At 40.1% G+C, this 15,911-nt stretch overlaps 2 protein-coding genes across 5 annotated transcripts in view; both read left to right on the forward strand.

Moving 5' to 3' along the window:
- Window positions 1–1,570: 1,570 nt before the first annotated feature.
- On the forward strand, window positions 1,571–10,096 carry slc9a6b (solute carrier family 9 member 6b). Of its 3 annotated transcripts, XM_047160896.2 has the most exons (17): window positions 1,571–1,703; window positions 1,867–2,050; window positions 3,672–3,865; window positions 4,086–4,163; window positions 4,404–4,480; window positions 4,608–4,720; window positions 4,857–4,962; window positions 5,300–5,441; window positions 5,573–5,678; window positions 6,745–6,833; window positions 7,000–7,113; window positions 7,405–7,516; window positions 8,071–8,224; window positions 8,345–8,375; window positions 8,537–8,604; window positions 9,037–9,133; window positions 9,255–10,096. In XM_047160896.2, the coding sequence occupies exons 1-17, from the start codon at window positions 1,698–1,700 to the stop codon at window positions 9,561–9,563; spliced, it is 1,980 nt and encodes a 659-aa protein (XP_047016852.1). In that variant the 5' UTR covers window positions 1,571–1,697; the 3' UTR covers window positions 9,564–10,096. The 3 variants fall into 3 exon arrangements, with proteins under 3 accessions (XP_047016852.1, XP_017344273.1, XP_017344274.1); XM_017488784.3 differs by lacking the exon at window positions 1,571–1,703 and having other exon boundaries at window positions 1,715–2,050; XM_017488785.3 differs by lacking the exon at window positions 1,571–1,703 and having other exon boundaries at window positions 1,716–2,050; window positions 9,258–10,096.
- A 3,953-nt stretch (window positions 10,097–14,049) lies between these two features.
- The window catches only part of fhl1b (four and a half LIM domains 1b), a 6,730-nt gene continuing 4,868 nt past the window's right edge, over window positions 14,050–15,911 (forward strand). Inside the window, exons 1-2 of one of the 2 annotated variants that reach the window (XM_053686599.1) lie at window positions 14,050–14,190; window positions 14,436–14,517. The gene's annotated coding sequence lies outside the window, so the exon portion shown is untranslated. The remainder of the gene's footprint in view (window positions 14,191–14,435; window positions 14,518–15,911) is intronic. The other variant, XM_053686598.1, reaches the window with a different exon arrangement.

A 15,911-nucleotide genomic window follows, 5' to 3' on the forward strand; every position in this document is an offset into this window, starting at 1 on the left:
TCACACTCACACACATGCGCGCGCTCTCGCTCTCTCCCGCACACACGCACGCACGCACACACACAGCGCAGGTTTCTAAATGAGCACAACCACAAAGTTCACAGAAATGAGTTTACAAAAAAATACCTGACATTATACGTTTAAAAAGCGGATGAAGTTTTAAATGGACATCTGAGGAGTTTATTGTCGCCCACATTTTTATAAAACAATCAAATACTTGAAGTCTAAATTCTATTTACGTCATTAAAATAAAGGTTTTGTTGTCACGTGACCAACAGTTTCGCTCAAGGCAGCTGGGCTTCGTGCAGGGGGGAAAGGGGTGAGGGGTGAAGAATGGGGGGGTAAAGAATGGAGGGGTGAGGTTGGGGGGGGGGGATGTGTGTGTGTGTGGGGGGGTAATGTGTGTGTGGGGGGGGGGAATGTGTGTGTGTGTTTGTGTGTGTGTGTGTGTGTGTGTGTGTGTGTGAGAAAGAGAGAGTGTCACAGAAAACCAGAGAAATGTGTGGAAACAATTTATAGGAATTATATGCAGTTATAGCAGTTATATACAGTTATAGGAGTTATATACAGTTACAGCAGTTATATACAGTTATATATGGTTATAGCAGTAACATGCAGTTATATACAGTTATAGGAGTTATAGCAGTTATGTACAGTTACATACAGTTATATAGTTATAGCAGTTATATACAGTTATAGGAGTTATATACAGTTACAGCAGTTATATACAGTTATAGCAGTTATATACGGTTATAGGAGTTATAGCAGTTACATACAGTTATATAGTTATATACAGTTATAGCAGTTATATATAGTTAAAGGAGTTATATCAGTTACATACAGTTATATACAGTTATAGCAGTTACATACAGTTACATACAGTTATAGCAGTTATATACCTTTATAGCAGTTACATACAGTTATAGCAGTTACATACAGTTATAGCAGTTATATACCTTTATAGCAGTTATAGCAGTTACATACAGTTACATACAGTTATAGCAGTTATATACCTTTATAGCAGTTACATACAGTTGCATACAGTTATATAAGTTACATACAGTTATAGTAGTTATATACAGTTATAGCAGTTACATACAGTTACATACAGTTATAGCAGTTACATACAGTTACATAGTTATATACAGTTATAGCAGTTATGTACATTTATAGCAGTTATAACAGTTACATACAGTTACATACAGTTATATACAGTTATAATAGTTATACAGTTATAGAAGTTACGTACAGTTATAGCAGTTATATACAGTTATATACAGTTATAGCAGTTACATACAGTTAATGTAGTATATACAGTATTAATGTAAAACTTTCCTAAAGAGCTCCTGGATACAGGAAGACAGAATTAATATGTAATTTTGGCTGTAATGTAACATGCCCCCTTTTCTTCATTCACTAATCACTGATCATAATCACATTTCTCTGATCATATTTAATTCTCTTCAGGATATAATAGAGTTAATAATCATTAATAGGTTATTAGTATTTGGTAAACAGATTTTTTATTTTAAATGTTTTACTTAAAGTTTTACTGTTTGTTAGTTTACATTTTATTCTTTATGTTTCTACAAGAATTCAGCGGTAGTTTAAAAACCCGGAAGTGTACCTGACAGGAGAGTGATGTATGATTAGCTGTCCGGGAGCGGTGTCGCGCATGCGCAGTGCTGTATTTAGTGATGCAGGTGAGTTTCTCCAAACTTGAGTGCAGAGCCTGCTCTCTCTCTCTCTCTCTCTCTCTCACACACACACACACACACAGAGACAGACAGACAGTGAGAGAGAGTTATGTGGAGGAGCGGGATGATCGTGTGTGCGGTGTGTGTGTGTTGGGGGATGTGTGTGGAGGTGTGTGAGGGTGGAGGTTTGGTGGATGCGGTCAGTGAGCGGCGCGCGGAGGTGAGTCACCGGAGGGACAGCGCCAACCTGCTGACCGCCACCGGGCTGCTGAGTCTCACCATCCTCACCGTGTGGAGCTTCAAACACAGGAGACTCATCTTCCTGCACGAGACCGGACTCGCCATGATCTACGGTCAGAACCTCAATTATCATCATCATCTTCACCCTTATTATTTTTATTATTATTATTATTATTATTATTATTATTATTATCACCAATCCTGAAATTGTGTTAATTCATTAGAGTTGCTCTACACATTATATTATTATTATTATTATAACAAAAATATGAATTCATATTATAGAAATAAGATTATTTATTAAATAACTATCGTTTAGAAGTTATCTCTGTTCTGTGCGGACCAAATATCCTGTGTTTTTAATTGTGATTTATAAACACATGCATCAGCAACACTTATATAATAATAATAATAATAATAATAATACAAAGTCAGGGATGAACTTATCACTTAGGTGAAATGTACGCAACCGCATTACGCCCCCAGAAACCAAGGGCCCTGTAAAATTGCAAATTATATATATATATATATATATATATATATATATATATATATATATATATATATATATATATATATATATATATATATATATATATATATTTCTATGTTAATATTTAATTATTATTGCTAAATAATGTATGCTGAAAATGTAAATATCGATGTTAGAACACTGAAATTGGGCCCATTCCTATATTTTACCTAGAGCCCCCAAATCAATAAATCCATCCCTGAATCCAGTTCTGTGCAAAAGTCGTAGGCGCCCTATTTTTATTAATTTTTTAAACTAATTTTATCAGTCAGTAAAAATATTTTAGATTTGAAAACATTACTTTTCCAAACGAAAAGAAAAATGTTTGTATGTCAGTAAAGAAAGTAAGACATGAATGTAACAGGTCGCTTTTCAGACATGTCTTTATATTTGCCTAATGCCTTTAACCCATAAAGGTTCTCTGTGGAACCCGACACCAAACTGCAAAACTGTGTGTGTTTCTGAGAGGGTTCCTAGTTTAACTCCTTGTTGAGATGAAGAACCCTGAGCTGTGTACAGAGCTCTGGGGTTGTGTAGTGATCAGATTATTACACCGGTCCAGTGTTCTAAGTCGTCTTGGTCTTGGACAGAAATTGACATTAGTACATATCTGATCTATCACTACACACTGATGCTCTGGTTATTAAAGTGATTAAATGTTAGTAATCGATGTTGTGTTGTGCGTGTGTGCGTGTGCGTGTGTGTGTGTGTATGTATGTGTGTGTGTGTCACTGCCGAGATGATTTCTCCTCTTTTACAATATGTGAGTTAATGGTGTGATGGTGTAGTGTAATAAAGAAATCAGAAATAATTACATCATCGCTGTATCATGAGAAATTAAGACATCACCACCTGCTCTTCCTTTAAAGAATATTTTAGAGATGAAAACCAGAGAAACCATATTTCTACACTGCTGTGATTATCATACAGTGATTTAATCTCATCGTCCCGAATGGATGTAGGTTAATCAGTAAAACTGGTTTATTCACACACACACACACACACACACACACACACACACACACACACACACACACACACACACACTGACAGTGTGATTAGTGTAAATATTTCAGATGACCTCAGTGTTGTGACCAAAACAATACACACATTTTCCATTACGTTGCTCACTAAAAGGAACTGAATAATAATAATAATAATAATAATAATAATAATAATAATCATTGTGTGTGTGTGTGCAGGGTTGTTAGTGGGCGTGGTTCTGCGCTATGGTGTACACACTGAGCAGGACGTCAGTAACGTTACAGGTGTGTGTGTGTTGGAGTCGAGTCCCGTTTCTCTCGTGGTGAATGTGAGTGGACACTTTTATGAGTACACACTGCGGGGAGAAGTTAATGAAGGAGACCACGCCCCCAACACCGAGATACTCCGCAAGGTACTGTGTATGTGTGTGTATCTGTGTGTGTGTGTTGTAGAGCTGATATACAGCTGCTGGTTTATTTTTTATCATATGTCTGTTTGTTCTGTGTTATTAGTATTACTAGCTGCCAGCTTAATATTTCTTTTTGTCTCTCTGTCTGTCTGTCTGTCTGTCTGTCTGTATGTCTGTCTGTCCCTCTCTCTCTCTGTCTCTCTCGCCACTGTTCTGTGTTCAGGCCACTTTTGACCCAGAGGTGTTTTTTAACATCTTACTCCCGCCCATCATTTTTCACGCTGGTTACAGTCTCAAACTGGTAATGTTCAGTTTCAGTGATGTGCTGTACTGTGATGTGTGTGTGTGTGTGTGTGTGTGTGTGTGTGTGTGTGTGTGTGTGTGTGTGTGTGTGTAATATCAGTAATCATTTCATATCCCTCAGATAATTAACAGGAGTTTGTGACGTTACTCTGTGTGTGCGTGTGTTTGTGTGTGTGTTTGTGCGTGTGTGTGTGTGTGTGTGTGTGTGTGTGTGTGTGTGTGTGTATGCATTTTGCAGAAACACTTCTTCAGAAATCTGGGCTCTATCTTGTCCTACGCTTTTTTCGGTACTCTGATTTCTTCATTTGTCACTGGGTGAGTTATAAACAGTGTGAGGATGGAACACAGACACACCATAACATCATCACAGCACTGAGATTATAGACACTTCAGAATTACAGACACTGCCACTGTGTGTGTGTGTGTATGTGTGTGTGCACAGCTTGGTGATGTTTGGTTGTGTGTTGTTGATGAGTACACTCGGTCAGCTCGATGGTGATTTCTTCTTCACTGACTGTCTGTTCTTCGGTGCAATCGTCTCAGCCACTGACCCCGGTAACGTCACGACTCAACAAAGTGTGTAAAAGAAATAATACATTTATTTACTAAATCTACAGCGCTCTGTGTGTGTGTGTGTGTGTGTGTGTGTGTGTGTGTGTGTGTGTGTGTGTGTGTGTGTGTGTTATTACAGTGACAGTTCTGGCCATCTTTAACGAGCTGAAGGTGGATGTGGATCTGTACGCTTTGCTGTTTGGAGAGAGTGTGCTGAATGACGCTGTGGCTATCGTACTCTCATCGTCAGTTTACACACACACACACACACACACACACACACACTGTTCACACTGTGCAGATATTTACTGAGTTAATTGGGAAGTTGTGTTTAACTTGTTGCATTAGTTAGTTGGTTAAATAGTTGGAAAGACACAACGCTTTAATTGACCCTAATTCCTAACCCCAATTCTACACTCTGACCTCTGACCTCTAACCTGAAACTTTAACCTTACCTGTAATTATAAACCATTGACACTAAACCCCAAGTCTAATCTCTAAACTCCTCTCTAATGAAACCCCATTAAACCCCTAACTCTTAACACTATTGACCCCTGACTGTGTGTGTGTGCGTTGTTTCAGCTCCATCGTAGCGTATCAGCCATCTGGAGAGAACAGTCACTCGTTTGACGGCGGGGCCATGCTGGCGTCTCTCGGTGTGTTCCTCGGTGTGTTTAGCGGCTCCTTCGTGCTCGGCTCTGCTGCAGGAGTCCTGACGGCTCTGGTAACACCACCAACACGCTTCACAGTGTTATTAACAGCATAAATTTAACCACACAAGAAAATAAAGTGTGTGTGTTTGTGTGTGTGTGGGTGTGTGTGTGTGTGTGTGTGTGTGTGTGTTTGTGTGTGTAGCTGACAAAATTCACACGGCTGAGGGATTTCCCATTGTTAGAGACAGCTCTGTTCTTCCTCATGTCCTGGAGCACCTTTCTATTGGCTGAGGCCTGTAGCATCACTGGTAATACTCATCACTCACACACACACACACTCACACACACACACACACACACACACACACACACACACACACACACACAATACTACCATGTAAGTGTTACTGCTGTTTTGAGAATGAACCCAATACTCAGTACTGAGGATAAAATCATCAGGTTCATCTGGATTATAAACTAATTTGCTCTTAAAGTAAAATTTCAAACTCAAAATGAATTGTTTTCTTTTAAAAAAAGAAAAATGCAGCTTGCATAAGTATAACAGCTTCTGCTGCAGTAACAGCTGTGTGAATAAGTGTAAATAAGTGTGAATAAGTGTAAAAAAGTGTGAATAAGTGTATTGGGGTTGGTGAAGTTTCTACCAGTTCTGCTTTTTGTTTTTGGATTAGATTAGATTAGAATGGAGTCAACTTTATTGTCATTGAGGAGAGTACAAAGCCAACAAAACACAGATCGCATCTAAGCAGAAGTGCAGACAAAACAGCAAGTGGCATGAGGTGTAAAGTTCCAGGAGTGGCAGGGGGGCAGGGGGGCAGTAACGCGCATGTGGCATGTCATCGACAGTACAAATGGCATGATGTGTGTGAATGAGTCTGTACGTTGGTGTAAGTTCCGTCGGCCCTGAACATGTAACGACCCTCTGACTCCACGGCGCTGTTCCTGCTTGCTTTGGCCTTGTGTTGTGTTTAGGACCATTCTCCTGCTGAAAGGTGAAGTCTCTCTCAAGCAGGTTCTCTTTTGCTCCATCCGTTCTCCATACAGTTTGATAAGAAGCCCAGGTTCTGAGGATGAGAAGCGTCCCCAGAGCATGATGCTGCCACCACCATGTTTCTCTGTAGGGATGATGTTAAATGAGATTCGGCCGGTCTTAGGTTTGCACCACACGTAGATCCATGGCTCGTCTTTAGCAAGCGTTTCTTTCTATCCTCCCACACAGTCCTCAGCTACACAGAGATGATTGAAACAGCAATAATGAGTGCATTTATTATTTGTTATTCAGACAATACTGATAAACTGTGTATGTATGTGTGTGTGTGTGTGTGTGTGTGTGTGTGTGTGTGTGTGTGCGTCTAGGTGTGGTTGCTGTGTTGTTCTGTGGTATCACACAAGCTCACTACACCTACAACAACCTGTCTACAGAGTCCAAAAAACGCACAAAGGAGGTAACACACACACACATAGAGAGAGAGCTCTTTGCTTAGCCTTATTGAAGCTCTGTGTTTGATATGTAAATGTATCTCTCTGTGCATTTGTGTGTGTGTGTGTGTGTGTGTGTGTGTGTGTGTGTGTGTGTGTGTGTGTGTGTGTGTGTGTGTGCTTCCTCTGCAGTTGTTCGAGTTGTTGAACTTCCTGGCTGAGAATTTTATTTTCTCCTACATGGGTGTGACTCTGTTCTCCTTCCAGCATCATGTCTTCAACATCGTCTTTATCACCGGCGCTTTTGTATCCTTATACACACACACACACACACACACACACACACACACACACACACACAAAATGTGTGTGCTTTTGTATAATTACAATTACTAATACAATTTTCTACTATTCTTCTATTTTCTTTGAACATTTTTTCCTTTTCCTGTTAAAGTGTATTTGATCATTTTATTTATATTTCTTTTAAAAGACATTATATTTAATTTCTATATTTTATTAGATTTAGTTTTTCTGTGATTGGTTCATTTATGAGTTGATTTCGGTAAGAAGTTGTTTGTGTCCCTGACTGATGAACAGTTGGCGATATTTCTGGGCAGAGTTGTGAATATTTATCCTCTCTCCTTCCTGCTCAACCTGGGCCGAGCGAACCCCATCAGCTCCCGCTTCCAGCACATCATGATGTTCGCAGGTAAAACAAAGTGCTGCACTCTGATTGGCTAGTGTGCGTCTGACCTCAGCTCCCAGCCAATCACATGACCCTCTCTCTGTCCTCTCTCACACACCTTTCAAATTTAAATGAGTATATTTTAATTCTTTACTTACCTTTCATTTTTTTATATGACCTTTCTTCTCCTTATTATTATTATTATTATTATTATTATTATTATTATTATTAATATTTAATCCAGCAGTGAAAATACCAATTTAAAAAATCATATTAAAATAGTGTGAACTTATTTGCAAGCTTTATAACTAATATAACAAAAATAAACTATTATATGTAAATAATAATTATATAAATTATGATCCCCAGGTTTCTTTAATTATTTATTAATTAATAATAAACACATAATTCACTAATGAACTGTTTAATGTCACTGTAATTATTTCTAACTTATTAATAAATAATAATTAGCATAGCCACACCCCCATAAATGCCTTACATGCTGTTTTTGTTATTATTCAGTCTTATTTGTTTCCCAGTGCCTGTGACAATAGTCAGTTTGACCTTTGACCTTTCAGGGCTGCGAGGGGCCATGACCTTTGCCCTTTCAATTCGGGACACAAGCACTTATGCGAGGAAGATGATGTTCTCCACCACACTCATCATCGTCTTCCTCACGGTGTGGGTGTGTGGGGGCGGGACCACGCCCATGCTCAGCTTAATGAACATCAGGTGTGTGTGTGTGTGTGTGTGTGTGTGTTTATAATTGGGGCTTTTTGAATAATTTTTATTTTGCATTTTGTTACATTTCAAAAAGTATTTATTTATTTGCTTACACCATATTCTCTCCAGAGTTGGTGTTGAGGAAGATCAGGAGAACTTGGTAAGGGTGTGTGTGTGTGTGTGTGTGTGTGTGTGTGTGTGTGTGTGTGTGTGTGTGAAAAATCAGCATGATTTTATGGATTAGTGTTTAATAACTAATAATAAATAATGTTATTAATAACGCTATCTCTCTCTCTCTCTCTCTCTCTCTCTCTCTCTCAGGAGGAGGAGTGTGTGAGTGGGCGTGACTCTGCGTGGCCTTTCAGACTGTGGTACAAATTCGACCACAGGTATCCTTCAGTCAATAAAATAAAATAAAAATAAATATAAATCTGTGTAATTGTAGATTTTCACACTGTGCAAAAATATATATTTTTCATCAGAAAAAAACCATAATAATGGCTATATTAAAGGTTTTACTGCAGAAGAACCTCAGCAGAACACACTCCGTAAAACTTACTGCTCATGTATTCAAACTGCAGGCGAATTCATAAAACTGCACTTGAGACTTCTGATGTTTTTTTTTTAAGCAAAGCGTTTTCACACCAGATATTCACTTTCTTTATTACAGTTTACTGCTGTTTATAATGTTCTTTTATGTACAAGTGTTTGATTTTATTCTTTTTGAAGGCTTCTGCACTGTACAGTAAGTGTGATGCGGCAGTATGATGATGTGGCCACTAGATGGCGCTTGTGTATCTCCTTAACACTTCACTCTACAGTTATCTGAAGCCTCTACTCACACACACTGATCACCCGCTCACACACTCCTGCTGCACTCCACTGACACACTGCCTTACCTGCCATCAGCACTGTCAGGTACACACACACACACACACACACACACACACACACACACATACACACACACACACACACACACACTCACTCATCACTACAGGTGTCTCTCTCTCTCTCTCTCTTTCTCTCACTCTCTCAGCAGGACGGCAACGATGATGACTCAGAGCTGATCCTGAATAACAGAGACAGCCTACTGTACAGTGAACTTCGCGACCTCAGTGACCTCAGTGACCTCAGTAACTCCTCCATCTCATATAATCAGGACGCAACTCAGTTATATTTACACCACGATGATCCTGACGAGCCCTTAACCCCTTTGCTCCCTCCTCCTCCTCTCCCCCCTCTTCCTCCACGGTCCTCGCGCAGTCAGAGCCACTCCGATACGGACTCTAGCATTGATTCGAGTGGGTCAGATGTCACCGTACACTCATACACAAGCCCTAAGTAGTGCATATACACATGGAACAGCAAGCTGAATCACAGATTACTCCCTAGTGGACATATAGGGCACTAGACAAGATGTGTCCTGTGTAGTACACTATATATCTGATAAGTGGGCATTTGGGATGCAGCTAAATATTCACTATGATGTAAAAGCTCCTGAACCCTAGGTAGTGCACACTATGTTCAGTACGGAGACATCCAAATGTGACACAATTCCTTATTGTTTATGTAAGTGATAAGTGCTACATTTTGAATTGAACTTTTGTAGAAATGCATTAAGTAGGGTGTGAAAATAGGTGGTATACTGGAGAGGGTGTGTGTGTGTGAGAGAGAGAATTAATATGATTTCTTTCACTGCAGTTTTATATAAAATTCCCAACAGAAGTATGCAGAAATATGCAGCAATGTGTTGTTATCCACCGTGATGCCACTTCCTGTATTCATATAACTTGCACTGAAACGTTTCTTTAATTTATTTGAATCTGTTTCAGTTTTATGTAAAAATGAGTCTGGATTAAAACACTATTTTATGTAAAATTTCTTGTTTGTTTTATTTATTTTAAATTACAATCTAGACAAGTAGACTGGGGCTGTGTCCCAAATCACATCATGCTCCTTATGTAAGTGCACTTCATGAAAAATGGAGTCTCCAAGATTTATGTCTAATGTATAGAGTTATATAAGTGCACTACAGGGTGCACGGTGCCTCACACCTCCAGGGTTGGGAGTTCGATTCCCACCGTGGCCATGTGTGTATGGAGTTTGCATGTTCTCCCCGTGCTGCGGGGGTTTCCTCCCCCAGTCTAAAGACATGCATGGTAGGCTGATTGGCATGTCCAAAGTGTCCGTAGTGTATGAATGGGTGTGTGAATGTGATTGTGCCCTGCGATGGACTGGCACCCTGTCCAGGGTGTACCCCGCCTTGTGCCCGATGCTCCCTGGGATAGGCTCCAGGTTTCCCCGTGACCCTGAAAACGGTAAAGCAGTATAGAAGATGGGTAGATGGATGGATGGATGGAAGTGCACTACACAGGGGATTTAATTCAATTCAATTTTATTTGTATAGCGCTTTTTACAATAGACATTGTCTCAAAGCAGCTTTACAGAAATATCAACACGGTATACAGATATTAAAGGTGCGAACTTATCCCAACTGAGCAAGCCACTGAGTGGCGACGGTGGCAAGGAAAAACTCCCTAAGATGTTTTAAGAGGAAGAAACCTTGAGAGGAACCCGACTCAGAAGGGAACCCGTCCTCATCTGGGTAACAACAGATAGTGTGAAAAAGTTCATTATTGACTTATATGAAGTCTGTATGGCGTTAGGAGCAGCCGTAGTCCCAGCAGTCTGGAATTGGAGAAGATTTGAGCTCCATCCAGAGGCAGAAAGGATCTGGATCTCTAGTATCTCCATAAATTCGTGTGTGGCTCGGCAGAAGGAGAGAGGGAGAGAAAAGATTATTAGGACTGGGAATGAGCATAATAGAAAGTTTAGTCAGGGTAGGCTTGAGTAAACAAATACGTTTTAAGCCTAGACTTAAACACTGAGACTGTGTCTAAGTCCTGAACACTAATAGGAAGACTGTTCCATAACTGTGGGGCTCTATAAGAGAAAGCGCTCCCCCCTGCTGTAGCCTTCACTATTCGAGGTACCATCAAATAGCCTGCATCTTTTGATCTAAGTAGCCGTGGCGGATCATAGAAAACCAAAAGGTCGCTTAGATACTGTGGCGCGAGACCGTTTAGTGCTTTATAGGCTAATAAAAGTATATTATAGTTAATGCGGGATTCCACTGGGAGCCAATGCAGTATTGATAATATCGGTGTGATATGGTCGTATCTTCTAGTTCTAGTTAGGACTCTAGCAGCTGCATTCTGGACTAACTGGAGTTTGTTTATATTCCTACTGGAACATCCAGACAGTAAGGCATTACAGTAATCTAATCTAGAGGTGACGAATGCATGAACTAGTGTTTCTGCATCATGTAGTGACAATATATTTCTTATCTTAGAAATATTTCTGAGATGAAAGAAGGCTATCCTAGTAATATTACCTACATGAGCATCAAATGATAGGCTGGAGTCAATAATCACTCCAAGGTCTTTAACTGCTGTACATGATGAAACAGAAAGACCATCCAGAGTAACCATGTGATCAGAAAGATTATTTCTAGCTACACGTGATCCTAATAAAAGTATTTCTGTTTTATCAGAATTAAGTAAAAGGAAGTTAGTTAACATCCAACGTCTAATGTCCTTTACACAATCCTCAACCTTACTAAGCTTCTGTCTGTCCTCTGGCTTCGCTGAAACATACAACTGTGTATCATCAGCATAACAGTGGAAGCTAATTCCATGCTTACAAATAATTTGTCCTAGGGGTAGCATATATAAAGTAAAAAGCAGAGGGCCTAAAACAGAACCCTGTGGAACTCCAAAGGTAACCTCAGTACGCATGGAGAAGTCTTCATTTACATCTACGAACTGATGACGATCGGTCAGATAAGACCTGAGCCAGGAGAGGACTGTTCCCTTAATACCAACAACATTTTCTAATCTGTCAAGGAGAATAGTATGATCTATAGTATCAAAAGCTGCACTAAGGTCAAGTAACACAAGCAGCGAGACACAACCCTGATCAGAGGCCAGTAGTAGGTCATTTACTACTTTAACTAACGCTGTCTCTGTGCTATGATGAAGTCTAAATCCTGACTGATATATTTCATGAATGTTATTCCTATCTAAGTACGAGCATAATGGCTTGTAGACCCTATGAAGTGCACTATACATACAGTGAGGTGTATAAATATTTGGATATTGACAAGGTTATTGTTATTTCAGCTTTTGACCAAAGTAAAGTGGCATAAATAATGAATTTGAGCTCAAAGTGCAGACTTTCAACTTCAATTAGAGTGTATTTACATCCAAATCCTGAACAGTGTAATAATGACATCACTGATTATATATGAGCATTTCAGGGACAGATTAACATCATAACATACATTTTTATTTTTAATAATTGGTTGCAAAATCATTTGCAGTAAATCACGGCCTGAAGTCTGGACCTCATAAACAACACCAGACGCTGGGTTTCTTCTCTGGTGATGTTCTGCCAGGTCTTTACTTTACTTCACTTCCTGCTTGTTCTCAGGGCATTTAGTCTTCAGTAAAAAAGGGGGGGAAAGGCAGCTCAGGTGGATTCAGCTCAGGTGATTGACTTGGTCGTTGCAGATATTCCACTTCTTTGTCATTTGGTTGTAAAAACCCTGAAATTAAATACTTTCGAATATTCATTATTAATTCTTTTCTCCAGTATTCTGTAATAAACAGCAACAATTACAGTAACTCTGTCAGTGTTCAAATATTTATGCACCTGACTCTACAGGATATTCCCATTTCAGTACATGCCATTATATCCTATGTGCACTATATAGGGAATGAAATTCAGCCACCTACACCTAAACTACACTACAGCTAAACTACACTACTCCTACACGACATTACACCACCTACACCTAAACTACACCTACACTATATTACACCACCTACACATAAACTACAGTACACCTAAACTACACTACTCCTACACTACATTACACCACCTACACCTAAACTACACCTACACTACATTACACCACCTACAAATAAACTACAGTACACCTAAACTACACTACTCCTACATGACATTACACCACCTACACCTAAACTACACCTACACTACATTACACCACCTACACATAAACTACAGTACACCTAAACTACACTACACCACCTACACCTAAACTACACTACAGCTAAACTACATTACACCACCTACACCTAAACTACACTACAGCTAAACTACATTACACCACCTACACCTAAACTACACCTACACTACATTACACCACCTACACATAAACTACAGTACACCTAAACTACATTACAGCTAAACTACACTACTCCTACATGACATTACACCACCTACACCTAAACTACACCTACACTACATTACACCACCTACACCTAAACTACACCTACACTACATTACACCACCTACACATAAACTACAGTACACCTAAACTACACTACTCCTACACGACATTACACCACCTACACCTAAACTACACCTACACTACATTACACCACCTACACATAAACTACAGTACACCTAAACTACATTACACCACCTACACATAAACTACTGTACACCTAAACTACACCTAAACTACACTACACCTACACTACATTACACCACCTACACCTAAACTACACCTACACTACATTGCACCACCTACACCTAAACTACACTACACTACACTGCATGAGAAATGAAAGAACTCCATTTACACATGTACACTGCAGACCTCAGTGATTTGTAACGGTGCCTGTATCAGAAGTAAAAATGCTTGTGCACTATTTCCTGTTGAGGCTGTAATACACCCTCCTTCCTGCCCCCTCCTTCCTGCCCCCTCCTCCCTGCTCCCTCCTTCCTGCCCCCTCCTCCCTGCCCCCTGCACCCTCCCTCACTCACACCCTCCCTCACTCACTCACTCCCTCTGTCAGTCACTCGGTCAGTCTCTGATATGAGCAGCGCGAGGGAGAAACATTAACAGGCTCTGAGACGAGACGGAGTATAAGAGTTTCCTGCTGGTAAGTTTCACTATTTGTGCTTTACTCTGAACACAGCCAAGTGGACAGAACTGTTATGAAATCTGCATTATAATGTGTGTGTGTGTGTGTGTGTGTGTGTGTGTGTGTGTGTGTGTGTGTGTGTGTGTGTGAATCATGCAGTGAAATGATATGACATGTATATAAGTGTATACTGGTGGTGTATGAGTAGTGATGTACCCTCTCTATATGAAGCCTTATGATGTTCTCTTCATTACTTTCTACAGAACTACACACATTTAGGGTGTGACCTGGTCACTTCTGCACCCTATGTAGTGCACCGTATAGTGTGGGTGTGGTGAATGTGAGGTGAATGTCTCTCTCTCTCTCTCTCTCCCTTACACACACACACACACACAGTCTCATGATCCTAAGTGTTTATCAATAAGTGCTGTGTGTTCAGGAGGAATTTCAGTGGAACATGAGGAGAGGATTAAATTCAACTAAATGAAATGAAGTTTCAGGTTTACCTCTACTACTTCTCATCTCTGTACTGAGTGTGTGTGTGTGTGTGTGTGTGTGTGTGTGTGTGTGTGTGTGTGTGTGTGTAAGGGAGAGAGACACACAGGAACTCCACTTTTTCGCTGGGATTTTGTATTTTTTAGAAACTTTATGCTGGTTAATGTACTGTTTAAAGTGTGAAACATTCTCACTGAAACACACTGACCCAACTTTGCACAATTTAAATTTACACTGACAGTTAATGATGTCATAATGCCCTTTACAGCAACTGACCAATCAGCAGCTTCGGTTTAACACAGCGACACAGATGAAGTGCTGTGTGCGAATATTGTCCTGCTGCCGTGTACGAGTGCTGGCTCTCGCCTCCTGTTCCCTGTTTGTCTGGTTTCCTGTTCTCATGCTTCACTCTCATTCTTTAGAGAGGAGATCATGCCAACACAGTGGTGCACACACACACACACACACACACACACACACACACACACGCTCAGTGTTTTCCCAGCTGTCTGGCAGAACTAGGTCTGTTTTGCAGGCTTAGGTTACACATGTTGGAACTCTTCATTTGTGCATGATGATGGCATTACATGTGTGTGTGTGTGTGTGTGTGTGTGTGTGTGTGTGTGTGTGTGTGTGTGTGCGCTGTGGTTTTTCTGAAGGTAACATTTTAATTGGATGATGTCACTGCCAAAAGAAGCAGAACAGAACAGAACCACACCCAGTTACAGGCTTTTAGAGAGCGAGAGAGAGAGAGAGCGAGAGAGATGTAACAATGAAGAACATGTGTGTGTGTGTGTGTGTGTGTGTTGGCCCTTATCTTCACCCACACTGAGCTCCAGATATTGAGTGATGAGCTCATGTAGAAGTCAGACGTCTCTCCAAGAGGAGGTGAGAGGTCGAGCTGTCTGGACGCTACGCAACCTCAACACACAACTTTCTGTCTTTCACCACATTCATAACAACAATCTTTTCAAACTGAACACAAGTCTGAAGTGTGTGTTTGTTTCTGAAGTGTCTTCAGCAACAAGGCAACAAGGACACTTCAGGGGTGAAAGAGTCAGTACTGACATGGACTCTCCTTCAGGACATCCTGAAAAACCGAACAAAGGAATTATTATTATTATTGAACTTTGAATCGAATTTATGAATTAAATGATTCAGCTGAGACTCTCTCTCTGTCTTACACACACACCCTCTCTAAAAGTGTGTTATTCATGAGCAGCTAGAGTAAAAGCCTTTCAAAG

This window comes from Ictalurus punctatus, chromosome 16 (assembly GCF_001660625.3).
Source record: "Ictalurus punctatus breed USDA103 chromosome 16, Coco_2.0, whole genome shotgun sequence".
NCBI classification, from domain to species: domain Eukaryota; kingdom Metazoa; phylum Chordata; class Actinopteri; order Siluriformes; family Ictaluridae; genus Ictalurus; species Ictalurus punctatus.

Excerpts from the sequence above, each read along its gene's own strand:
- slc9a6b (XM_017488784.3), top strand. The coding sequence starts at position 1,807 with ATGTGGAGGAGCGGGATGATCGTGTGTGCGGTGTGTGTGTGTTGGGGG. Across the intron at positions 4,164-4,403 it reads CTGGTTACAGTCTCAAACTG|AAACACTTCTTCAGAAATCT; the intron begins GTAATGTTCAGT and ends TGCATTTTGCAG. Across the intron at positions 8,605-9,036 it reads TGGTACAAATTCGACCACAG|TTATCTGAAGCCTCTACTCA; the intron begins GTATCCTTCAGT and ends TTCACTCTACAG.